The sequence below is a fragment of the Pelophylax lessonae genome (assembly GCF_965119305.1).
Source record: "Pelophylax lessonae genome assembly, chromosome: 5".
NCBI lineage: Eukaryota > Metazoa > Chordata > Amphibia > Anura > Ranidae > Pelophylax > Pelophylax lessonae.
In genome coordinates this window covers 335,291,880-335,318,593 of record NC_138772.1, presented here as the reverse complement: position 1 = coordinate 335,318,593, position 26,714 = coordinate 335,291,880, and the positions used below count along the sequence as shown (strand labels likewise).

The 26,714-nt window shown below is 42.2% G+C and overlaps 1 protein-coding gene across 1 annotated transcript in view; it reads right to left on the bottom strand.

Annotated features, from left to right (window-relative positions):
• The window catches only part of TMEM170B (transmembrane protein 170B), a 66,278-nt gene that overhangs the window by 10,968 nt on the left and 28,596 nt on the right, over positions 1-26,714 (bottom strand). The window contains exon 2 of the mRNA XM_082259256.1: positions 14,367-14,537. Coding sequence (XP_082115382.1) covers positions 14,367-14,537 — 171 coding nt within the window. The remainder of the gene's footprint in view (positions 1-14,366; positions 14,538-26,714) is intronic.

The window sequence follows — 26,714 nt, the reverse complement described above, 5'->3', positions numbered from 1 at the left end:
GACCGTGCTGTGATTAGACACAGTGGATGGCAGGGAACAGGTATAGAGACAATCAGAGGGACTCTGTAACATGAGATTGCTGTGTGCCACCATGTGATTTTAGCGAGTACCATTCTATTAAATGTGCTGAAGAAAGTGAATAAAAATATTTTTTTTATTTTCTTTCTTCATTTTTCAAAAACTTGTGGCAAAATATGAGATTTTTAAAAGATTTACCATGCATCTTAGCAAATACCTAGCAGATTTTTCTACTGGCCTGGAACTTCAGGGCCTCCGTAACTATAATAGGCAGTCAGGAAATCAAATGCATAATTTACACTCCTTGAAAGTCCCACACATGTGGTATCCCCATACACAGGAGGCATAGGGGAATGTATTTTGGTTTTTAATTCTAAGTATACCCATGCTGTGTGTGAGAAATATCTTATTAAACTGACAACAAAAACATTTTATTTACTTTCTCCATTTTCCAAAAAATTGTGGCAAAAAAAACCCTAGATCTACGAATTACTCACCGTGCCTCTTACTAAATACACTGGGTTGTCTGCCTTCCAAAAAAAGAGTCATTTTAGGGCTGTTTACACTGTTCTGGCATTTTAGAGCCTACAGAAAATAAGATAAGCAGCCAGAATATCAGGGCTAATAAACTTCAAATATATATAAATGTTTGGAGACTCTATAACTTGCACACAGACTAAATAATATAGATTTTTTTTACTAAAGAAATGTAGCAGAATACATTTTGGCCTAAATTTTTGAAGACATTTTTTTTTTTATCTGATATGGTTTTTTTTTTTTTTTTTTTAATTTATAAAGTGGAAAATAAAACCAAACAGTGGTTATTACCTCTTGAGTCCCAAGATTCCCAAGTTCGAGGTTTAACCTTCCTAGCGGTATTCCCGAGCGTGACTCGGGGTAAGATTTTAGTGCCAAAAGCGGTAACCCCGAGTCACACTCGGGGTAGCGCTAAGAAGATCGCTGGATGCTGGAGGAGGTTTTACTTACCTTTTCTCCGGGATCCAGCGAAGACTGCGAGCAGTGTGCGGCGGCGGAGCTCTCTCCCGATCGTCTGCGAGCCCCGACTTCCGTCTCCGGCGACGTGACGTCCGCCGGGGGGGTGGAACCGGCGGCAAATTCAAATGTAAAATGCACCAAACACACTGATACCGTTCAAAATAAAATAAAATCACATTACATTGCCCCCCAGTGCCCTTTCCTGCAGTTTTACTGTACTTTTTATGTAAATATATGTAAATATATGTATATATATATATATATATATATATATATACATATATATATATATACGTATATATATACACACACACACACATATATATATACATATATACATATATATGACACGTATATATATATATATATATACACGTAATTCTTGCGAATGAGCAGCCCAAACCAACTGTATACATTATATATATATATATATATATATATATATATATATATATATATATATATATATATATATATATATACGTATATATATATATATATATAATATATATATAATATATGTATACATAATAAACGGATTTTTGTAAAATCTTACCGTAAAATCCTTTTCTCTTAGCTCATTGACAGACGTAGTCCTCGGTGATTCAACACCCTCGGGTTATGCTGCCCTCCACAGGAGTAGGACTAGACAGGAAAGAAAATCCTCTGGCCACACCCTAGGGGCAGTCCCCGAGGGTATATCCTCTCTCTCTCTGCTACAGCAAATCAGTTATGTCCCAAAGCAGTGTTTAGAGAATTTAACCCAACCCAACTCAAAAACAGAGGGGCGGGTACTACGTCTGTCAATGAGCTAAGAGAAAAGGATTTTACGGTAAGATTTTACAAAAATCCGTTTTTCTCTGTCGCTCATTGACAGACGTAGTCCTCTGTGATTCAACACCCTCGGGACGTCCCAAAGCAGTACCACAAATGAGGGGTGGGAAAATGGAAATCAAATCCAATCTAGAAGGCCCAACCGGTGCCAACTAGAAGTTTACAATGCTCATCCTCAGTGATGAGACTCAACAGAAATTTTTCAACAGAAAAAAACCCTCGAGGTAGACCACCGGTCTCAAATTGCGGCCTGCAAAACCTTGCGGCCAAATGAGGCATCCACCGATGCCATCACATCAATCTTATAAAATTTTGTAAAGGTATGTACCGATGACCAAGTGGCCGCCTTACATACCTGGACTACTGACGCCTGATGGCGGAAGGCCCAGGAAGTACTGAGCGCTCGAGTGGAGTGCGCCCTAACAGGGAACGGAGGATTCCGACCCTTAATAGAATAAGCCTGTACCACCGTCTGTCTGATCCATTTGGAGATAGTCGCGGCAGATGCAGGCAACTCCTTTCTGGGGCCATCCAGGATCACAAAAAGTGAACCCGTCTTACGGAACGATTCCGTCGCCTTCAGGTATACCCTGATTGCCCGAACCACATCCAAGGAATGCAACGCATGTTCCCGATGATGATTGGGCTGAGGACACAAGGAAGGTAGTACAATATCTTCATTCAGATGAAAATCTGAAACCACCTTTGGAAGAAAGGATGGCTTAGGATGAAGCACTACCTTATCCCTATGAATCACTAAGTATGGGGACTGGCATGATAATGCAGCCAGTTCTGACACCCTGCGTGCAGACGTGATAGCCACCAAGAAGGCTACCTTCTGGGATAAAGTAAGCAAGGGAATCTCCCTGATGTTTTCAAAGGGAGGTTTCTGTAGAACCGACAAAACCAAATTAAGATCCCAGGGCGGTAAGGGCGCACGGACTGGTGGAGCCAGGTGCCGCACCCCCTGGATGAAATTCCGCACCAAGGACTTAGTAGCTAAAGGCTTCTGAAAGAAGATTGCTAATGCTGAAACTTGACCCTTGATGGTGCTCAAGGCTAGTTTCTGCTCAACCCCTTTTTGCAGAAAGGCCAATATTCGGGTCACCGAATAGGTACGTGGAGGAATCCCTAAAGATTCGCACCACGCGATATAAGTCTTCCATGTGCGATAATAGACCTTGCTGGAAGTCGCTTTCCTTGCTTTAATAAGGGTAGGAATAACTGAAGCTGACAACCCTCTGTCCTTCAGTACCTGGGTCTCAATGGCCAGGCCATTAAAACCAGCGACTGTAAAACACGATGGAAGATTGGTCCTTGAGACCGCAGACACTCCCTGAGACGAAGTTCCCAAGGAACGTCCGCGACTCGCATGTCCAAGTCGGGTAGATCGGCTTGACGAGGCTAGCCTAGAATTTCTAGGACCACTGGCGCTGACTGGATCTGAACCCAACCATCCGACAAAGTCTGATCGTTCTCCGTTCCCACACATTTATCAGACACCTGATTCCTATCAGGAACGGTGATCTCTCCTGGTTGAATCTCAGGGACCGAAGTCACTCGGCTAGAGGCTTCTTGGTCTGTCTGTTCAACCGGATCCGATTCTTGTGGGGAACTGAGACTAATCTTTGGAAAAGGTAAAGAAAAAAAGATCTGTTCAGGGAACGGTAACTACCGCTTCCTGTAGTACTTAAATGTTGGAAGGGAAGAATCGCACCGGTAGCAGTGGTCGATGCTCGATCTAATGCCCTGAATACCGGTGAAAACGTCCCCCCACCCTCAAGCCGGGTGGGGGCGCACCTTCAGGCTGTGTAATCATTTGCTTCAGGTTTGGTCTTTTGTTTGTCCGACCAGCCCTTCTTGAACCCTCCTGGAGGAGCCTTGCCCTTCCTGGTCTGCTGACCAGCATTTTAACCACAGCACACGTCTGAGGATTACCGCTGACATAGATTCATGCCCTAATAGGGGGGTAGCATCCAAGGCTGCGTCACAGACGAACTGTAGTCCTTGTATGATCTGTTCCATCAATTCAGATGTTCCCTGGGGGATATCTTTCCCCTTCAGGTCCTGGCGCACCAATCTCGCCCATTCCGTTAGTGTCTGGGAAACTAGACCAATGACAATTACTGGTCTAAAGGCTGACCCTATCAGGGAAAAGATAGTGCGGGACTCCGCTTCTACCTTCCGATCCACTGGGTCCTTGAAGGACGAAGTGTCCTCCACTGGAATAACCGTGGCTTTATTCAGTCTGGAAATAGGTGGATCCACCACTGGTGGTACCGTCCATTTCTTAATGAGGGATTCCTCAAACGGATAGCGTCTAGCAATACGCTTGGGAATAGTAATAGTACATTTAGAATGCTCCCATTCTTCTTTAATTTTATTACCAAAACACTTGGGTACAGGAAAAACCTTCACCGTTTTGGTGGGTTTGTTAGTACCAAAGGGAATCTCTGTTTCAGTTGCCTCTGCCGGTAAAACCTCAAGTCTTAAGGTTTCCCGAACCGCCACAACTAGTGCATCCACCAATGCTTCTTCCCGAATTATGGCGGAAGCATGAACGTCCTCCTCACTGTCTGAAGGAACTTTACCTGAGACAACAGCCCTTGCAGAGGGACCTGCAGCTGCAATGACCATCTCAGAATCTGAGTCTGAAGTGTCAGATAATATAGGGGTAGGCGGGGGTCGCTTTCTTGACCCCCGTTACTGACAGGCCGTCTCCACCCAAGCCACCAAAGACTCCAAAACTGCTGTAAATGCATCTATACTCTGTGCACCGGCGGGTCCCGCAGCCCCCTCGAGGGAAACAGGTGGGGTTACCTGTGTGGCAGGGTCCATGATAATTCCATTTACTACCCGGAAAACAATCAATCCAAAAAGAAATAAACTTTTTCTTTTTTTTTTTTTTTTTTCAAACCCCCAGCGCCACAAAGCCCCTCACTGTTACCTGCTTAGGGACCCCTATCGAGCGAGCGAGAGAGAGATAGACCCCTAGGCTCACCACTTGATGCTCAGAGTTTACTGCAACTTGTCTCAGCACTGTCTAGAACAGACAGGAAGTCTCTTGGCTGGCTGCCCGGGAAGAAAGGAGGCGGCTCCGCCCCTCTGTACGCCTTCCGGTGCCTCCCCTAGCTCCACGAGGTGTTTGAGTCACCTCAAACATGGCCGCCCCCATGCTGGAGACACGAGGCTACGCCAAAATGGCGGCCTCGTGCGATCTACCAAACAATGGCGGCGGCCTTTTACAGGATAGCGGCGTGACTGCAGAGTATCTCGGCATCAATAAACCTCTCTCTACATCGTGATCCGCGTGGCCGGCGGTACCGGACCCTGGCGGACCGCGTGGCCGTCGGGAGGCATGCTTTTGCTGGAGGAATGCCCTGGAAAGCAGTATACATGTCCTGTGGCTTCTGACAGGTAGGATACCATATCTATCACAGTAAGATTCTAGTACTGCCACTGATTACAATCACTTAAACATACTTGCAATTAGATTGTCAGCTCCCAAACCAAGCCTCCTGGCTTTTTGTACACAAAAATCACACTCAATAGGAGAATCTGTGCCATGTTATAGGATAGAGGGGAACCCATCCTTACCATACAGAGAGGGGCCCGCGTTCACCACAAGACCCGTCAGGGGAAAGGGGGGAACATACTACTCACCATACCGGAACCAGGCGGGCGCCAACTCCTGACAGTACCCCTCTCCACCGGGGTGGGAGGGCTGTCGACCAATACGGACGCCGTGACTCATGGTCTTTGGCGTTTCAGCGAGACGTTTAACTCGCAGGGTCAGTCCCCGTCCAGTGGAACTATGTCGCGGCCGACTCAGCTTGGAGCTATGGCCTGCACGCGCTCGCAGGCTGAACTGGGGTAACCACTGGATCTCAACATCCAGCCCGTCGCCCAGTTCAGCTTTCTTGCTTGAAGATTTCACAGGAACACTGGAGAAAAAAGCTGTCTAACAAAAAATCTTTCTAAGAAAGAAATCCTGCCAGGACCGAAGATCCCAGCAAGGTATCTAGGTCCTTACTCCTGATTAGACAGAAAAAAACTGATTTGCTGTAGCAGAGAGAGAGAGGATATACCCTCGGGGACTGCCCCTAGGGTGTGGCCAGAGGATTTTCTTTCCTGTCTAGTCCTACTCCTGTGGAGGGCAGCATAACCCGAGGGTGTTGAATCACCGAGGACTACGTCTGTCAATGAGCGACAGAGAAATATGTATACATATATATATATATATATATATATAATAAATGTATACATTTGGTTTGGACTGCTCATTCACAAGAATTACATGCAAATAAATGGTACCGCTTTCAGCACCTGAAATCCAAAAGAATCATACCGCCAGGGAGGTTAAGGGCTTCTAAACACACTGCTATAGCGGCCAGGAGTGTGTGTACTTGGGATAAGCCGACTGTCAGCATTCAGGTGGAAGTGATTATCGCAGCTATAAAACTGCAAGCACTTCCACAACCACCACAACATGATGCCAACCCCCCTGTGACACCTTGCCAGGTATCCTAGACTCCACTGTAACACCTGTGGGTGTGGGGCAGCCATGATCCCTTTGGTGAATGAACCAGGAAGCCAGTATTACAGGTATCTTTTTACTTGGCACAACCTCATCTTTTGTATTTTACAAAGAAAATGGGTAATATATTGTGTTTAAAGGATCAGTTCACTTTTTAAAAAAAAAAAATAATAATAATAATAATAAATGCACATTGTTTTGCAGGTAAAAAAATTTGCATTTTTTTATTTTTATTGCAGGAGCTTGTAAAGTATTCCATCAGCGATCAGCAGATCGCAGATGCCATGCAGGTCTCCTGCACACAGTCAGTGTATCTGCTTGCCCGTACATCCCTTATGGGTAAGCCAATACTCCCTGAGAGGAAGGCTCAATGAACTACCACAGCGCTCCAAAGTGCCGTAGTAGTTCATTGATAACTACAAGCCGACAGCCGCTAAGGATGTTGAGACTTGTAGTTCATTCAGACACACAGAGCTGCGTATCTGAATGACGCGGCAATGTGGGCGGAGCAAACAGTGACAACTAGTACAGGGAACTTATCCCTTTACTGCTGCCACATGGGGGGGGGGGGGCAGTGGACGGTAGCTACAGCACATGTTCCACCCTAAGGGCCAATTCACACCATATGCAGTCTAGTGTGCTTTTCTTCTGCATCAACAACACATAGATAGTAGGTTATATGCTTTTCAATGGCATAGATCACACCAGTGCAGTCAGTTCCGGTGCCTTCCAGTTACAGAAAAAAATGCAGAAGATGCTGCTTTTTTTCTGCTCTGGACTGTACTAGAGCGCACCTAAATGCACCAAAAAATGCAGTGGAAAACACGTCCTTATTTAAGGGTCAGAAAAAAGAGGGGGGGAAATGCACTGGACCGCATCAAAAACGCACTGGAACGCATCAATAATGCGTCAAATTTGCACATTCAGAAAAGAAACTGGAACACATCCAGACTGCATTTCTATGTGAACTGGCTCTAAAATCTGGTGGAACATGTAACATGTTCCCAAAGGTGAACTTATCCTTTATCATTAGTGTATTTTTTACCAAAATATGGGTTTGATAAACTGTTGCATCAATGTCATGTTACATAAAAAAAAAAAATGCAATTACCGCCTTTTTATTCTCCAGGGTCTTTTCTTTCAGAAAATATATATACTATTTGAGGGTTTTTTAACTAATCATGAGGTTTAAATTGTGTATTTTAACCACTTAAGGACCGCCCGCGATTGCTCCCCGCTGATAGAGAAGGACGGGCAGCTGTTGTAAACAGAGCGCCTGTGATCCTTCTATATAGGATCACAGGTCTCAATGATCATTCAAAAGCCCAATCCCTACAGTTAGAAACACTCCCCTAGGCTTACATTTAACACCTTGATCACCCACTGTGTTAACCCCTTCCCTGCCAGTGTCACTATTACCGTAACAGTGCATATTTTTAGCACTGATTACTGTAGTAATGTCACTGGGCCCCCCAAAAGTGTCAAAAATGTCAGTTAGGGGTTCGATTTGTCTGCTGCAATGTCGCAGTCCTACTAAAAATCGCTGATCGCCGCCATTACTAGTAAAAAGAAAAAAAAAACAATAAAAATGACATAAATCTTTCCCCTAGTTTGTAGACGCGATAACTTTTGTGCAAACCAATCAAAATACGGTTATTGTGATTTTTTTTTTTACCAAAAATAAAAAAGAATACAAATTGGCCTACAAACATGAAACATTTTGATTTTTACATTTTTTTGGGGGGGGAATGTTATTTCGCAGAATGTGAAAAATATTGTTTTTTTTTTTTTTCAAAATTGTCGCTCTTTTTTTGCCCAGGTGATCAAATACCACCAAAAGAAAGTTCTATTTGTGGGAAAGAAAGGACATCAATTTTATTTCGGTACAGCGTTGCACGACCGCAAAATTTTCTGTTAAAGTAACACAGAGCTGAATCTCGAAAAAATGCCTGATCATTGAAGCAGTCGAATACTGCCGGAGAAAAAAACAAAACCCTGCAAGACAAAGGCATAATGAGCTAGTATGCATCGCATACTAACTCATTATGAAACACCTTAAAACGAAGCCCTGACACGGACGCCCGGAAACCGCTGTGGGAGCTGACATGCTCCCTCTGCGTCTCTTCCGGGTTGGGCAGCTCCGGCGCTGTGAGTGGCCGGAGCCGCGATGATGTCACTCTCGTGTGTGCGCGCAGGAGTCACTTTCCGGACCTTCAGAGCAAATATCTCCTAAACCGTGCAAGTTTAGGAGATATTAATTGCCCCTACAGATAAGCCTTATTATAGGCTTACCTGGTAAAAGTCACAAAAATGAGTATACTACCGCTTTAAGGGGGCAAATCCTTCTGGTCTAGAACTGGTTAATATGTGTGCAAAAAAAAAAAAAATGAAAGCTCTATTTGTCTAAAGAAATTAAATAAAATGAATTTGGTTACAGTTTTACATGACGGAGTAATTGTCAGTCAAATTATCACAAAACTTAAACCTAAAAAAATGGCCTGGTAATGATGGAGGTTAAACATGCAAGTACTGAGGTGGTTAACTAGTCTGGGAAGCTGGATTTCTGGCACGTACTGCTAAACAGTGCTAGAAAGGGTGGGGAGGACTGAACAAGACATGCATGGTATTTCCCTGTGTTTTTTAAGTTTATGCAGATATAGTAATGTTCAGTCAGTCTAAAATACTGTGATGGGTGCAAGGCATGACTGTTCACTGAAAGAGCTATCAGAGATGTCAATATCAAAGCAACCGGAGGAGCAAAAAAGGTGTAGTTATTTCACTGCAGAAAGAAAAGCATTATCATATAGGAATTTCCTATACAATTATTCTGCTAGCAGGATCAATCGTATTACCAAAATAATCCAGAGGCTACTTAAAAAAATAAACAGCCAGATCTTACCGTGATGGACAGCTGACATTACATATGTGATATTAAATTTTGACCATAGTTCTATTTTAATGGCCACGGAAGCACTTTTACTAGTCAGTTATTACAGTTGGGTAAGGCATAACACAAATTTTAGGGAACTCAGTCCCCTAGTAACAAATTGAAATCAAAGAGGGTCACAGTAGGGGCTTATTTAGCTAATAAATGTGATAGCAAAAAAAAATTAATTTTAGGATTTTAAAAAGGCAGATTGGTTCACTTTAAAGCTCAAACTCTCTGATTTGTTACTACCTCTGCACACACGTATGTTACTTTTCTGTCTTCTGTCCTATCTTTATAAAACTTAAATGTACTTTATTGGAAGCCATTTTTTACTTACATATAACTATATATATATATATATATATATATATATATGGGGCACAAAATGCATGGAGGTCATTTCTCAGTGCCAGCTGTTTACAGCATAGGAAAATAATAACTCTACCATTTACAATAATCCTAGAAGGGGTTTATATTTTAACAATTTTAACATGGGTGCATAATGGTGTTTTTCCAACGGCTTTGCTCTGGTATTGTCTGGTAAAAGTTGAAAGAAAGCTGTGGGCGAAAACCCTGCAGACTCAGATCCTACAGGTCTCCGTGGAGATATGTAGCTGCTTTACTCCCACAGACTTGTAAAAAAAATCTTTATATTGTAAAAAAGTGAATGGTCCAGCTTTCATTTATTTTAACGGTGATTATAGCTTATGCGAGCATAATGTTTTTATAACACTGCAAACATGTAATTACATTTTATTTTTACATCTGTGATATTGGCGAAGTTAGCTCAAAGGTGTAGTGCTTGGTACTGAGTTCATGTCAACCAGGTAGAGCATTTTCAGGGCTTGGTGGCCCACTTTTATTTCAAAATAAAGCAAGGTTCCTTACATCAGGATTTCCCATTCAGGGATTTCAGGATCATACAACATTCAAGGTAGCAACAATAAAAACAGAAAATAATTCCAATCCACCTGACTTCTTGCAGCACCACTGCTTGGGCCTTTTGTCTTAGTCCTGCAGACCCACCAACAGCACACCTGTGCTCACGTACCACAGCTGCAGCTTTCTCAGCTCTCTTTAGTTGCAGCTCCCTGTTGCATGGGCCCACTCATTGGCCTCTCTCTCAGTTCTCCTCACACCTCCTAGTTCTCTCAGTCCTCTGGACTTACTCAGTTGTCTCGACCCACTCAGTCCTCTAGACATAGAACCAGGGCCAGATTAACGTAGGGGCTATTGGAGCTGCAGCTCCAGGCCCCGACGTTTATATAGGCCCCAGGTTGGCCATATTCACTGTTACCGCTCTTCTGTCACTTGTATACACAGAAGTCTGGCTTCTATGCTCGCTTCCCCAGGCAGCTCCCTCAGAACCTCCCCACACAGCACGAAGGCCGGACAAGGAGGGACAGTTGCCGATGCATGGATGTGTTTATGGGCTTCAGAGACAGCATCCCATGTTGAATTAGGCATGCATGGCTGCACCCTTCCTCCTCTGGGTGCATGCCAAGGCATGGCCCTTAAGGCCCTTCAAAATCCTCAGCACCAAGCCCATGATGCTCTTAATCCGGCCCTGCATAGAACCTCCTGACTCCAGCATGGAGTATGGTCTCTATGGTCTCACATGGTAACAGGAGCCATGATCTGCTGTCAGGCCTTTGATCTTAACGTTTGCACACATCTGCACACACACCCTGCTGGTCTCCTGCAAGACCTGGACACTGAGTTAAAAGCTTTCCCCCACAAAAAGACTTAAGCCCCGGAAGATTTTACCCCCTTCCTGACCAGGGGGTATTTTGCGATTCGGCACTGCGTGACTTTAACAGACAATTGCACAGTCATACAACGCTGTACCTAAATGAATTTGAAGTTCCTTTTTCCCCACAAATAGAGATTTCTTTTGGTGGTATTTGATCACCTGTGCGATTTTTGATCATGCGCTATAATCAAAAAAAGAGCGACAATTTTGCAAAAATAACAATATTTTTCACATTTTTTTTATATGAAATTCCCCCCCCCCCCCCCCCCAAAAATGTAAAAATCTAAATTTTTTTAAACGTTTGGCCAATTTGTTTTCTGCTACCTATGTTTGGTAAAAAAAAATCACAATAAGCGTATTTTGATTGGTTTGCGCAAAAGTTATTGCGTTTACTAACTAAGGGAAAGATTTTTGTCATTTTTGTTGTTTGTTTTGTAACGAGTAATGGCGGCGATCTGCGTTTTTTTTGCGGGACTGCGACATTGCGGCGGACAGATCGGACCCTTGACTGACATTTTTGACACTTTTGGGGGTACCAGTGACATTACTACAGTAATCAGTGCTATACATATGCACTGTTACTGTAAAAATTACACTGGCAGGGAAGGGGTTTATTTACAAAAACTCAGAGAAAACTAAAAACTAAATTGTCTTCTCCACTCAGAAGTGATATTCTGGAGCCCCGCACTCTGTATTCTTGAGAACCATGGGTCATTTTTGCCTATTCTTACACAGTGTCAGGGCCTCATACTGTCACACATCCTTATCAGGAAAAAATGTTTTGTTTTACTGCATGAGCCTTAATTTAATATCTCTAATGTGTATCTAAAGTGATTTTTTTTTTTAGTATTTATGGAGTACGGAAGGGTTTGAACCACTGTGATATTTTTATTGCTGTCCTTGTCCCCGATTAGGAGGCTGACAACTCTTTTTTTTATATGTCTTGGTGTTCATTGTCACTGTCACTGGGACAGAACGTAGGAGGTTATCCAGAATTTTAGGTTGTCACCTAAATAGAAAGAGATGTAAAATGTTCCAATGGGGGGTGCTTTTTCTAATGACAACAGTCTAAAAAGGGAAACGTCTATATTTTGGAGAGGTTTATTTGTATGTCCTGTTATAGTTGCAGAACAGGAAATGAAAGGTAAAAAATGTCTAAAAGGGGTTTTAACCATTCTCTGCTGTACAAATAATAAAAATATTGGCACATGCTTACAGCCTTAGGCTCGGTTCACACTGCTGCAACGGCAAAGTCATAAAACTTTGCCTATGACTTTGCTCTGCAACTTCCTTCCAACTGGATCCAACTTGCATGCCATTTAGGAGCCTGTTGAAGGGCTAAAATCCCACCCAAGTCAGACCAAAGTAGTGCAGAAACCTTTTATAAAATCGGAACGACTTGTGTAGTATCAGTTAAAATGGCTCCCTTTGAGAAACTGTGAATTTGATATGTCATAGGACTTGGGGTCTCACAAGTTGGATCCCATGTCACAGCACTGTGAACCAAGCCTAATCTGCTATTTCACCACCAGCCACTGTACTGTCCAACCAGTATTGGAGTGATATACTGTAAATATTAGCACTACCAGTTGCATCTGGGAATGCTTTAAAATCTAAACAGCAAAAAAAACAGCACAGGTGCTCAGCACGTTGCGGGTTAACTGATTTATTAACAAAACAATAAAAAAGTAAGTATTGCACTTACAAACAAACTACTGAGTGCAAAGGTACAGTCTGCACTGTGATGGCAGTTAGCATAAAAACATCTGGACTAAAGACCCAATGCTATAGAGCTGGTTTAGGCAAGGAATCACAGAAATGAAACAAAACACAGGGAATGGGTTTAATGTTTTTTTTTTTTTTTCATGAATGTCAGTTCCATCTAGTGGTCATAATATATTATTTCCCCAAAATGCCACAATCAGGAAATACTGCATTAGGGCCACTAGATGGAGTTGATAATCATATGACACATTAGACACATTATAGGGCAGTGATGGCGAACCTTGGCACCCCAGATGTTTTGGAACTACATTTCTCATGATGCTCATGCACTCTGCAGTGTAGTTGAGCATCATGGGAAATATAGTTCCAAAACATCTGGGGTGCCAAGGTTTGCCATCACTGTTATAGGGATTACTTGCAAAAGTTGAGCCCTTCACATAACTAATTTTTTTAAACAGTATATTTGATCAAGGCCATGTCAACTTAATAGACTTTTATGAAGGAGTGTAACCCTTCACATCAGTAGAGCTGTGATTTTGCACAGATACATGATAGCATTGTGGATTCATAAAATCATGTGATGCTGACTTAGGGCCCTTTCACACGGGCTTTCCGATCAGGTCCACCTGTCAATTTTTCAAGCGAGCCTGATCGGACCCAACATTCACCCCTATGAAGCGGCGGATGTCAGCAGTGACATGTCCGCTAACATCCGCCACTATCCGATCCTTTCCACTGAATCCAGACAGATGGTGACCCTATTTTCCATCTGTCCAATGGATCGGATCATTTTCTTATTCAATCTCCCTATAAAGGAGAGAGAGATTCTGACAAGACTGTCTCAGCACATTGAGCGATGACGGACCTGTCAAATGTCTGCTCAGTGGGAATCAGCGGATCGATCCCCACCGAATAAGTGGATTCCGTCAAACTGGGGCGCCCAGTGTGAAAGGGCCCTAAATCTACTTTTTTGTTAGAAGAATTAGGTAGAACCTTGAGGCTTCGGTATCACATCTGGCATGGTTCCTCTAAAACTGAATGGACACAAAGGGGTTTATTTACTAAAGCTAGAGAAGGCAAAATTAGTCACAATTCTGTAGAGAAACCAATCAACTCTTGTTTAATTAAGCTTTAGCAATAAAACCTAGAAGCTGATTGGTTTCTATGCAGAATTGTGACTAATTTTGTGACCAATTTTGCCCTCTCTAGCTTTAGTAAATAAACCCCAAAATTACTAAAAATGAGCCCAGGGAGCCATGAAAAGTAAGCCAGATTTTAGATATATTTTGCTGGCATATCTTGGTTTAAAATGACATTAAACTTTAATAATAAATATTCCTAATATAATTCAGAGGTGGGCCTTGGGGAATTTGATGGTATTTATCCAATGCAGTTTTACGATACAGTAATAGGATTAGCATTAGAATACAATTTTTGCATTAAGTTAGGCCTAACATTCATTAAATTATGGAGTAAAGGCAGGAATCATACATTTAATACAAAACTGTAAAATACAACAAGAGTATAATTTATATAGTTTTTATTTAAAAGAATGGCAATCAAACATCACTTACTAGTTATCATTGCTCCGGTGACAGAAGCCAGGAACCCAATGCTGATCAAGACCACAGAAATGAGTCTCCCTTGCTTGTGCCTCTGTAGCATGACAAACATCAGAACTCCCGCTGCTCCATGGACAAAGAGAGAGGAGAAAAGGGCCCATAGGAAAACCCAATACCACATCTCTGAAAGATAAATGCCATTGATTAGAAATGAATTAGCAACTAGACTCAACAGAGAAACAATACTTCCCGAGCAGTCAGCTTGGCTTTAGGTGTCTGCATAGGGCATTGACAAAAACATATACATTGCCATTACTGACCTTCTTATGAAATTTTAGTTACATATGTGTTTATTGCTTTTGTAGTTTGAGCCATTTATGCAGAATAAGCATGCAGCAGGTGAAATCGGGGTAAAGAAGGAACTCCTGATATGAATAGCTGTTTAATTTCTCTGCTGAAAATGGCACTGAATTAGCATTTATAGAAAGTAAGGAGAGAACTTGCAGCCTCTGTGTTTCTATCAGGCGAGATTTAATGTATTCTATCAGTTAGCTGAATGTAAAATGTGTCAATAGTTTCCAGTGTCTAGTTTCCATGCAGGATTGCTGGAACTCTGCCTTAACTGTATCAGTAACCCATCTCCTGTTGCTGAAACAGAAGAATTACCTAAGTCCACCTTTTCCAAAAACCAGCTTATACAGTTGAGGGGCCCCAGTAGGTATTACATAAACTGTGCAGCTTTGTAAAATGTTCATTCATTCTATTGTCATATATGTAGGATATTTTGGCCCACCCCAGAGCCCTGGCTGAAAATCTCCTAGTTAATCCCCATAGCCTTGCCTTGTTGCTAGTTTGTGAAAACTGTTGGTTGCTCACTCATACAGCATTACAGGAGCAATAAAGCAGGATGAGGGCATTGCTAACTGGGAGTTGTTTGACCAGGCTTCTGGGGGCCAACTGGCCTACAGGTATGATAATAAAATGAATGAACATGTTACAAAGGTTATTTAACCACTTTGCCCCCTTAATGACTAGGTCATATTTTGCAATTCGGCACTGCGTTATTTTAACGGACAATTGCGCGTCGTGCGACGCTGTACCTAAATAAAATGTATGTCCTTTTTTCCCACAAATAAATCTTTCTTTTGGTGGTATTTGATCACCTGTGCGATTTTTATTTTTTGCCCTATAAACAAAAAAAGCGACAATTCTGAAAAAAAAAAAAAAAACAATATTTTTCACATTCTGCTCTATAACCTTCCCAAAAAAATAAAAAATTTAAAAATCTAAATTTTTTAACATTTTAAGTTAATTTGTTTTCTGCTACATATTTTTGTTAAAAAAAATCGCAATAAGCGTATTTTGATTGGTTTGCACAAAAGTTATTGCGTCTACTAACTACGGAAAAGATTAATGTCATTTTTATTGTTTTTTTTTTTTTTTTACTAGTAATGGCGGCGATCTGCGATTTTTAGCGGGACTGCGACATTGCAGCGGACAAATCAGACCCCTAACTGACATTTTTGACACTTTTGGGGGGACCAGTGACATTACTACAGTAATCAGTGCTAAAAATATGCACTGTTACTGTAATAATGACACTGGCGGGGAAGGGGTTTACAGTGTCGGTGATCAAGGTGTTAAATGTGTATGTAGGGGCATGTTTCTAACTGTGGGGGGGCATGGCTTGTGAAATGATCATAGAGACCTGTGATCCTATATAGAAGGATCACAGGGGCTCTGTGATCATTCTCAGCGGGGAACGATCGCGGGTGTCAGGCGGCAATTGCCGCCTGCCCCATGCATCAGCTTCCCTGCTGACGAGCAGGGGGCGGGAGCACGCCGGCGGGAGCACGCGCTCACTCCCTGCACGCGTCCAAAGTATACCTACGGCGGTTTGCACAGGAGCGGCTGCCTGCTACAGTATAAGTGCTTCGGGCTGTCGTAAAGTGGCTTATATCTACTGGGGCCCCTTGACTGTATAGGCTGTTTTTTTATTTGGAAAAGATGAACTTAGGTTAGGCTGTGTTCACACCTTAATCGGACCCAAAAATGTACAGGACCCTTTTTGAATGCGTACCGCGGCCGTCTTGATAATTAACTATATTTTCAAAAATTACTGAAGTTTGAAATTTTAACTTCAAACCAGTAATTTCACAGTAAATAGATAAATAATAAATTATTATGTTATATCAATATAGCATAATAATATATTATTTTGCTTTGTTAAAAAAGTACCTTTTCAGCAGCAGCAGACTCTCCCTCTTAACTGTGTGATAAAAACATGGGATTATGGGTAAACCTCATACCCATAAACCAATGTTTTTTCCTTGTAGTTAGGAGGGCTGGGCTGGAAGGGAACATTTGTCTTTTAGACACATGCCCCTTTTATGACACTGCAGTGAGAGGAGAGCCTCCACTGCACTTTTTTTATTGGACAGCTTGGACCATTGGTCCAAGGCATTCATTGAGCTCAGCGCCTCTGACAAGAAGTCAGAGGCACTGTGCACTCATCCTCTCAGTCTGCTGCAAACAGCATGTGCCTGCTTTTTTTTTTAAACTGGCCATGCTGTATGTAGCTTCTGACATGCTATGCAAGGAGCCCCATATCTCCAGAACCATAGGTTCTAGGAGCCAAAAGTAACCAGTGGTGGGGTAGGACTTTGGCTGCCTACCCCCACATTTCGTTGCCGAGCTACAATCCTCAAAACTCAATAATTTTTTGAGTTTGAGAAACATGTCCGGTTGTTAAAGGCATATCCATGGGAACAAAGCCAGAAGGCCAAACAAGGTGATCAAAACCCCAAAACTACTGCAGGGTAAGTATACAATAGGTGCTGGGGTCATGATACACTAAGATTATTATCACTTTAAGGCTGGGTTTACACGATACTATGCGAATTGGATGTAGGTTTCGCATGACAGGAGACTGTGACTGGCTCTCAATCGAGCCCATAAACACAACTCCCGGGCGGCCGCGGTCCGCACTGGAAAAGGGTCCTGTGCGTCTTTGGCTCCGTTTTAGGTCAGAATTCAGGCACAAATTTTGATCTGATTTGCACCTAAACAGAGAACAGGGACTCATGAACCCCCTTCCGCGAGCCACATGTGCGGCTAGTGTGAACCTGGCCTAAGGCTCAATTCATGAAGCTTTAACACCAGGATAAAGATACTTTTTTTTAAGTTACAGTAGTAACTTAGCTGACAGCTAAAACCAATCAGATTTGAAATTGACAGTCACATGTCTGAAATAACTATGAAGATTTTTATCCTGAGCATTAAAGCTTGATGAATTAAATCTAATGTCTGATTTAAGTTTCATACTCTTCTAACTATTGGGTATGGAACATGCAGAGCGCCACAAATATGAACGTGTCATACGTGACTATTCCCTCCTTCTCTGTGATTTCGGTAGTGAAGGCATTTTGCTGTCTGGCTTGACATTTCAGCTAATGTGCAGAGAATCTATGAAAACTAAAAGGGCTAACAGTTAACTGCACCTCTTTAAAAATATGTTTAGACATTTTTATCTTGTAAAGCTAAATATATATATATATATATATATATATATATATATAAATATATATGAGATCAAAACAGTTTTAGTTCTAAAAAATAGTCTACCGCTAATTATCTGTCATCACATTTCACAGACTATTGAGTTCACGACAGGATATATATAATATTTCCACTATATGACTCATTTCTATGAGATATATTCTATGAAACTTGGTGAAAAACAAACTCTATTAAAAGCATATGAATGAGAATAGATTTATAGATAGCTAAACCAGCTAGTTCATTTTAGAGCCAAGGTATCAGTGACTTTTTACAGTGAACGTACTTGTTACGTAGAACTACATTAAAGCAAAATACTTAAATGCCAGATTGTGAATTTATGATTTTCTTGAAATTGTACTTTTCAGCCAATTTCCTTTCCCACTGACATGCTTTGCTCATAAAAAAGAGAGGAACAGAAACAGCAAATATTTAAAGATGGACTCCAGACTTATAGTTGAATACAACCAGTGAATTATTTTACCTGCAAAATGATTTGTAATTCTGTTCAGGCAGCTTTGTAATTCAAGTACCCCGGCAAGACAGCACAGCCATGCCCTATGCATCTTTGTAGATTATACTGCAGCTAACCAATAATGCTTTTTTAGGACTGAGCTCATCCTGTAAATGGACAGTAAAGTAGGGTGACCAGATGTTCCTGGTTTCTGGGGACAGTCCCTGGATTGAGGACACTGTCTCTGTGTTTTATGCAGTCCTGTGCCCAGCTCGCTGTATATTATGTAGTCCTGTGCCCAGCGCTCTGTGTATTATGCAGTCCTGTGCCCAGCGCTCTGTGTATTATGTAGTCCCGTGCCCAGCGCTCTGTGTATTATGCAGTCCTGTGCCCAGCGCTCTGTTAAAATTAAATAGAGGTTATACTTACCTGCTCTGTGCAATGATATTGCACAGCGTGGGCCCTAACTCCTCTTTTTCAGTCCACTGCCAGCACTCTCTGTTCTTTCTTTCTTCTTAGTGCTCCCATAGCAAGCCTTGTGCTATGGGGGCATTTGTGCATGTGTGCTCCCCAGCTGGGATGCGTCTATAGACACACACAGCAGAGCTCAGCCAGGCCCCCTGCTCCCTCCTCACAGGATGTGACTAACAGCAGTAGAAACCAATGGCTCTCACTGCTCCCAGTAAAGCATGTGAATCCAAGAAGAGAGGAGAGTGGAGCTGTGGGCTGGGACTGCGCTGGACTGACAGAGGTTTAAGGTGGGCTTTGTGCGTCCATAGACACACACAGCACATCTTGGCCACGCCCCCCCCACTCCCTCTTCCCAGGATTTGACTGACAGCAGAAGGAACCAATGCCTCTCACTGCTCTCTGTAAAGCCTGTGAATCCAAGAAGAGAGGAGAGTGGGGCTGTGGGCTGGGACGGCGCTGGACCTCGAGAGGTTTTGGGTGGGCTTTGTGCATCCATAGACGCACACAGCACAGCTTGGCCACGTCCCCTCTCCCTCTTCAGAGGATTTGACTGACAGCAGAAGTAACCAATGGCTCTCACTGCTCTCTGTAAAGCCTGTTAATCCAAGAAGAGAGGAGAGTGGGGCTGTGGGCTGGGACAGCGCTGGACTGAGAGAGGTGTCGGGTAAGTGTTTTTTGGGGCTGGAGAGGACAAGTAGTGGGGTGTTTTTTTACCTTCATGCAGGGAATGCATTACGGTAATAACATCTAGACTTTACAACCATATTTTCATTAGGATAGTACAATTACCATCAATGCAACAAAAAAGGCAATGATCACTGTGACACACATGGGCAGTTTACTTTGACCCTAGGGTACAACACTGCAGGCATACGTCCTGGTATACTAAGCGAGAACTAATGCCCAAAGTACAGCAAAAAACAACATTCTTTTATTTTTTTGTCTATTGTTAATATTCTACTTTTGACGCCAATGCCAGTTTTATAAAGTTATATCTGGAATAAGCTTACAGTGCCAGTTGAAGCACTTGGCTTCTCTTAGCAGTTATATGAACAATATAAATGTGGGTACATACATACTGTGAGCACTCATTCAAACTTGCAAAGCACTTTTCATCCTTTTAAAATATTAGCATGTTAAGTGCAGCAAAAACACAACAAATGGATTGTAATCACACACTTGATCTATGCTTTTACAATGCAGTTTTTCAATACAATCACGCACTTACAGTGTGTAGGTGCAACAAATAGTAGGAAATGTTAACTTGTTTTTCAAAGTTCCCTTTTCTTTTATTTATACAGATCCCTGTGTAAAGGTAAAGTTGAAAACATTGAAAACTTGGTTTTCTGAAGCAGATGCACATAGTAGTAACTGGCCAACAAACTTCTTTACTGTTAGGGCTACAAGATTGTGGAATTCTCTACCACAAGAGGTGGTTTCTCTGGGAAGTATGGTTTCTATCAAAAGACTCTTAGACGTACATCTCAAGGATCAGAACATTAAGGGGTATGAGAGATTATTACGGCCACACACACCTACACAGGTTGAACTGGATGGACTATTGTCTTTATTCAACCTCACCTACTATGTAACTATATGTAACTATGTAACTAATGTAAAAGGAAATGATGGGCAGTCTGCACAAGCTTGATTCACAGAGAGTTCATTGAATCTTCACTGAAATTCCCAAAACCCAATTCAAAGGCATCACTCAAATCTGCTATTTGAAAAGTTTGTATATTTTACGTCACCCTCAAAGCCATGTGAACAAGACCCTGTCCCTACTGTCATTTTTTTTTTTTTTGCAATGGCGGAGGCTTCGTTTGGAAGTGCCCAGCTTCAAATGCCTTGTTTACAGAAGTTTGATAATTAGCCCTAACATAGACAGAATCTGCTAATAGTACTATTACTATTAGAAGATTCTGTCTATGTTTAGGGATTTTTGCAAGATGGCAGTATAAAGATGAAGTGTGAGATTGTACCTAGAAGGCAAGAAGGGGGAAAATCAGGACATCCCGAAAGGAGAGGCAGAGGTGAGGGAGCAATGACAGGCTGGAAGAGGGACTGGGAGAAGTGTACAGCGGGCATCAGCTGCCATCTGCAAAAAAAAAAAAAAAAAGCTACACTATAACTACACCTAAGCCCAGAAGTCTAAGCCCCACTTTGCTCCAGTGCCCTCATATCAAGTGGAAATTTCCCACCTGCAATTTTTTAGAAATATATGATATTTAACCACCTCAATACTGGGCACTTAAACCCCCTTCCTTCCCAGACCAATTTTCATCTTTTAGCGCTGTTGCATTTTGAATGACAATTGCGCGGTCATGCAACACTGTACCTAAACCAAATTTGTGTCATTTTTTCCCCACAAATAGAGCTTTCTTTTGGTGGTATTTGATCACTGCCAGGTTTTTTCTTTTTTGGTGCACAAATAAAAAAAGACCGAAAAGTTTGAAAAAAAAAAAAACGTTTTTTGTTTAGGTTATAACATTTTGTGAATAGATAAGTTTTTTCCTGCACTGATGACACCGCACTGACAGGCACTGATGAGGAGACACTGATTGGGTGGCACTGATATGCAGCACTGATGGGCACTGATAGGTAGCACTGATATGCAGCACTGATGGGCACTGATATGTGGCACTGATAGATAGCACTGATATGTAGCATTGGTGGGCACTGATAGGCAGCGCTGATGGGCACTGATAGGCAGCACTGATGGGCACTGATCGGCAGCACTGATGGGCACGGATGGGCACTGATAGGTGGCACTGATCGGCACTGATTGGCACTGATGGGGGCACTGATGGGCACTGATAGGCAGCACTGGTGGGCAATAATGGGCACTGGTGGGCAGCACTGGTGGATGGCAATAACGGGCACTGGTGGGCAGCACTGATATATGGCATTGGTGGGCAGCACTGATAGGAGGGCACCACTGGCAGGCTGTTTGCCATCCCTGGTGGCCATGGTGGGCATCCCTGGTGGTCATGGGTGGGCATCCCTGGTGGCTCTAGTGGCACCCCACCCCCCCCAGGGCTGCACTGGTAATTAATGTTCTGATTACCAGCACAGACCCCCCCTGTGATCAGTGAGACTCACTGATCACCCCAGCTCCAGTATCAATCCTCTTCTCTTCTCCTCACTGACAGGATCTGTCAGGAGGAGAAGAGATTGAAGCCGTTACAACGGCTGTATTTGCATTGCATGACGGCTGTGATTGGACACAGCCATCATGTGATCAGGAGGGCCAATCACAGGGCCCTCCTGACGCATCTTGTTGCGCTGTGTCCGAGGGACACAGGCACATGGAGATCGCGCCGCTGCGCGTGCCCGCGACGGCGCGATCTCGCTCCTTCTGAAGGACGTTCCGGAACGTCCATTCAGAAGGACGAGACTCCCACCCGGCCGTATATGTACAATGGCCGGGTGGGAGGTGGTTAAATAAAATATACATTTTCATATGTATAACATTTATTACTTTTATTATTGTATTATATTTTTATTATCACTTTTTTTCTCGTTAGGTTGTCCTTGCCGTGATAAGGCAAACACGGGCAGGAACACTAAGGTTGTTCACAAAAACACTACTAGGTGTTGAGGATGTATAACTGACTGGAGGTGACACAACATGTGCTCAAGGCAAATTCAATGTCAAAGACAGCCTTTGGTGCAACGGGAGGATTTGTAACTAAGGAGCTGACTTTTATTAAAATAAATCACACCTAGGTCAAAAAGGACTACCAAATGTTACCGATTAAGTCAATACATTTATTTTATATCCATTTAAATAATAAAAGACCAAAAATGTTACCCTATTGTCACTGTTACTGCCACTGCCACCTCCTGCCACACTTCTTTCTTCTTCTCCTTCTCCCCTAACTTTTGCCAAAACATATGACCCCCCAAAAATCCAAAAGAGATTGAAGTTTCTTTTTTTTTTTTTTTGAAGAGAACTCTCTGAGCCTTCCGTCTTAAAGTTCAACTAAAGGCAAAACTTTTTGTTTAGTTTTGGATAGAGGGGAGATGGATTAGAACCTGTTGGAAGGCAACATGTTTTTCTTGTTTTAATATCAGATGTTTCTGTATGGTTGAAACCTGATTACACCTGGCTTGGAATGCCAGCACAGCAAGTTTACCCAGCAGGGTGTTTGTGACAAGGAGTCATAAATGGGAATTCATGTCCTCACATGATGTTCTCGCATAGGCCTCCTATTGTGAGGTATGGGGGTAGAGGAGCCTCAGATAAGACCTCCTGGGGAGGTTATACCAACATCAAAGGCCAGCTGTTGCTGAAAGATGACCCGGGTCAAAAACAGTGATTCATGGAGGAATGACGCCCCTAGTGGAGACTATAACATGCTTCCAGGAAAGATAAGATAGTTCCCTTTGATTAGGAAGGACGGCCTCTTATGGATTGTCATTTAACAAGTAGACAGTGGGTGTTTATGTGGGTGATGTCTGAGTGGACTTTAAAAGCAGTTGCCAGCTAGAATTCTCTCTCTTTTTGCTCTTCTTTCCCATTGAGCCCAGCTGAAAGATACTGGATAATGGAGGACCATATGTAAAGTATAATCTGTGCTTGTTTTGTTATATGCTCTGTAGTCCTTTTAGTGGTTTATGTTAGCATTTCTACTTTCTTTATAATAAATTAGATCCTTACTTATAAAAGCAGTGTGTTTATTTTTATAGCTAGCATTGGTATATATCCTTACTATTAGCCTTATCAGAGCTATATAGTCTATCATAGGAATAGACAAGATAATACATATTTATATTGTCCAAAACAACCCCACATGTATTTCATTTGGCACCCCAGAAGCAGGAGTGTGGAAAGAAATTCTGCACAGAATCCAAACCCTAATGTATTTTTGTCTTGAGTTCCTATAAACTAACAAGTCCTCTACAAGAGACCCAGAACTGAAAGCATTCCTCTGCTATGGACAAGATTTGCGCTGGTTCGTGAATTTTGAAGCCTTGCTTGAGTTGTCCTGAAATTTCTGTGAAATACTTCATTAGTAAGTGGACGCGCGTTATCTGGTAAGTATAGGGTTGGTATTTCTGGTTGATATATGTATATGTTTATGTGTTAAAGTTTATTGCATTGTTAATGCAAATTGTTTTTAGGCCTGGTTAGCTGTTCAGTTGTGTGACGGCAAATGAAGGGCGGATCACACTTGGTTAGCTGAGGTACCCTGCAGATTTATAGGATAAACATACATATTTGAGGAGAAAGTGGGGGAAATATAGATTATATTTTTTACCACTTGAAAGGAAGGCAGCTTCCTGCTCCAAGAAAAGGTCCATGTGGCCTAAGACCTGAGATAAGAGCGCTACAGTCAGTGGTGGTAAGAAGCGAGCAGGGCACTGGTTTGATAGCGTGCTTCTCCTTGTGGGACTACAAGTCCATATTAGCTTAGGAACAGCTGTGTGTTTGTGTATTTGTGCGTGCAGTGTGCTAGCAGCTGCTGCTATATAGACCGATTAAGGAAGCTTCAGTGTAAACATAATTAGCATATCAATTGAGGCCATTGAAGATTTTCTTAGGAGACATGCAAGTGTCAGTTTTAAAAGTTGCAAAGAAAATGCATTGATTCATCAATTTAATGATCTAGTAAAGCAATGTGATGTACAAAATCATAATTTGAAGGATAAACCGTTATCTAAGAAAGGCAAGAAAGCGTGAATGGTGAATGTGGTATGCATGCTGTTGAGAATGAAGGAGATTGTGGAACAGAAAGAAATGCAATGGTATACTGAAAAGACACAATTAATAGATCAGATAAAAAGTTTAAACAAAAATATATTAGAGATAGCTGCGAAGGCAGATGCAAATGTTTGTAATCAGATTGAACAATTGGTGACTGAGAAGTGTGTATTGGAGCAGAAAATGGATGAATTGGAGAAAACGTGTAAACTAAGAGAAAGTTATATTGCCTCCTTAAAACAAGAGGCTGAGAATGAGCGTATTATAATACTGCTTAGGAGAGAGTTACAGGAGTCCCAAGCTGCCATAACAGAGTTATCCACCAAACAGGCAGAGATTAAGCAGTCTCAGTGTTCAGCACAGATAGAGGCTCTAGAACAGTGGTCTCCAAACTGCAGTTCGGGGGCTGGATGCGGCCCCTTACTTGCCTTTAAGCTGCCCTTGGGGCTTTTTTCCTCCCCCTGATACAAGACACTATTCTCCCACTAACACCAACAATGAGACATAATTACTGCTACTGACATCAACAACAGGCACTTTTCGTCCCACTGACACCAACAATGGGGCACTATTCCTCCCACTGACACCAGCAATGAGTCACTTCTCCTCCTACTGATACTAACGACGGTGCACTATTTGTCCCACAGATACCAATAATAAAGTAGGATTCTCCCATTCATATCAATGACGGGGTACGACTCCTGCCACTCATACCAATGATGGGGTACAATTCCTCCCACCAATACCAATGATTGGGCACTATTCCTCTATCTGACACCAGCAACAGGGCACTACTCCTCCCACTGACACCAACCATCGGGCACTGTTTCTCACCCGAATACCAAAGATGCATTGTTTACGTCTACTGACGTCAGGATAATTTCTACTCCCAATGGACACCCTAAAGTCTAAAAGCCAGTAAACTGGCCCTTTGTTCAGAAAGAGACCCCTGCTCTAGAACAACAGTTAGAGGAAGAAGGAAGAGCGCCTCTGAGTGCAAGGTAAAAATTTATTGCAGTGATAAAAACATAGTAACTTACATAACAGTAAAGATTAAAACATTTTTTATCACTGCAATACATTTTTACCTTGCACTCAGAGGTGCTCTTCCTTCTTCCTTTACCTGTTATCCAGAGTTTGCTTCACTCATCTTGAGAGCCGGCCCTGAGTTGCTGCCATCCATCCCAGGTACTGGTCTGGACCCCGCTTACGGACTTCTTCAAGTTCTTTTAAGACTTTCATCATTCCCCATATCCAGTGATATGCACATGGACTATTAATCCCCTCTGTGCATCCCAACCCTCCTGTCCCCAGCATTTGCACAACCATTATTGCTGCTATATCATTGCTTATATCCCTAAGCGCCTATATACCACTGTCTAGAACAACAGTTAGGGGAGCCTAATGCTCTTGTTGCTTCAAGTGATGTTGCTTTGGTTGGAATCAATGTTTGTAATAGTGAATGTGTTGTAATTGCTCTTGAAATTGATTCAGGAGTTGAAATAGAAAATGCGCCTGATCTTTTGGAGACTGAGTCCATTGCTAGTGATTATTACTTAGACAGTAAAAGTGTAAAGTCTGTTGATTCCAATCATAGTAATGTTATGGAGCAATGTGAGTCTCCATCGCCATATGCTCAGAGAAAGGCCTATGCAGGGAAACCAGCTCTCAAGTGTTTTGCCTGTAAAAAGTAGGGTCATATTGCCAAGTAGTGTTTGGTGACTAATAATATGCAAAGAAAATCACACTACCCTAAAGCTACACTAAGGTATTATGAAGTTTATTCTGCGAGATGGGGTAGCAATCCAAGGCATAGAGGCCAATGTAGTCAAACCCATGTCCCTTTTAAAACTCAAATGCTGAGATTACAAACTGAAAATAGTCAGTTAAGGCAGGAAAGACATCAATATGTAGAACAACTGAATAAACGAAAAATGTAGGTAGCCTCATTTTCATGGAGGCATAGCACTGGGGGAAACAAATCTTTTGTTAATAACCTTTTATGAATTGCATGGATGGTAAGGACTTTTTGGTAATGTTTATTTGCTATGAATAAGGTTTATATGCAAGTTTTAGAGATTTGGCCTCAATTTTTGGAAAATTATGGAGGACCTTGATGTATTTTTTTTTTTTTTTAGTATTTTTAAGGATAAGCCTCTGGATTGGATGT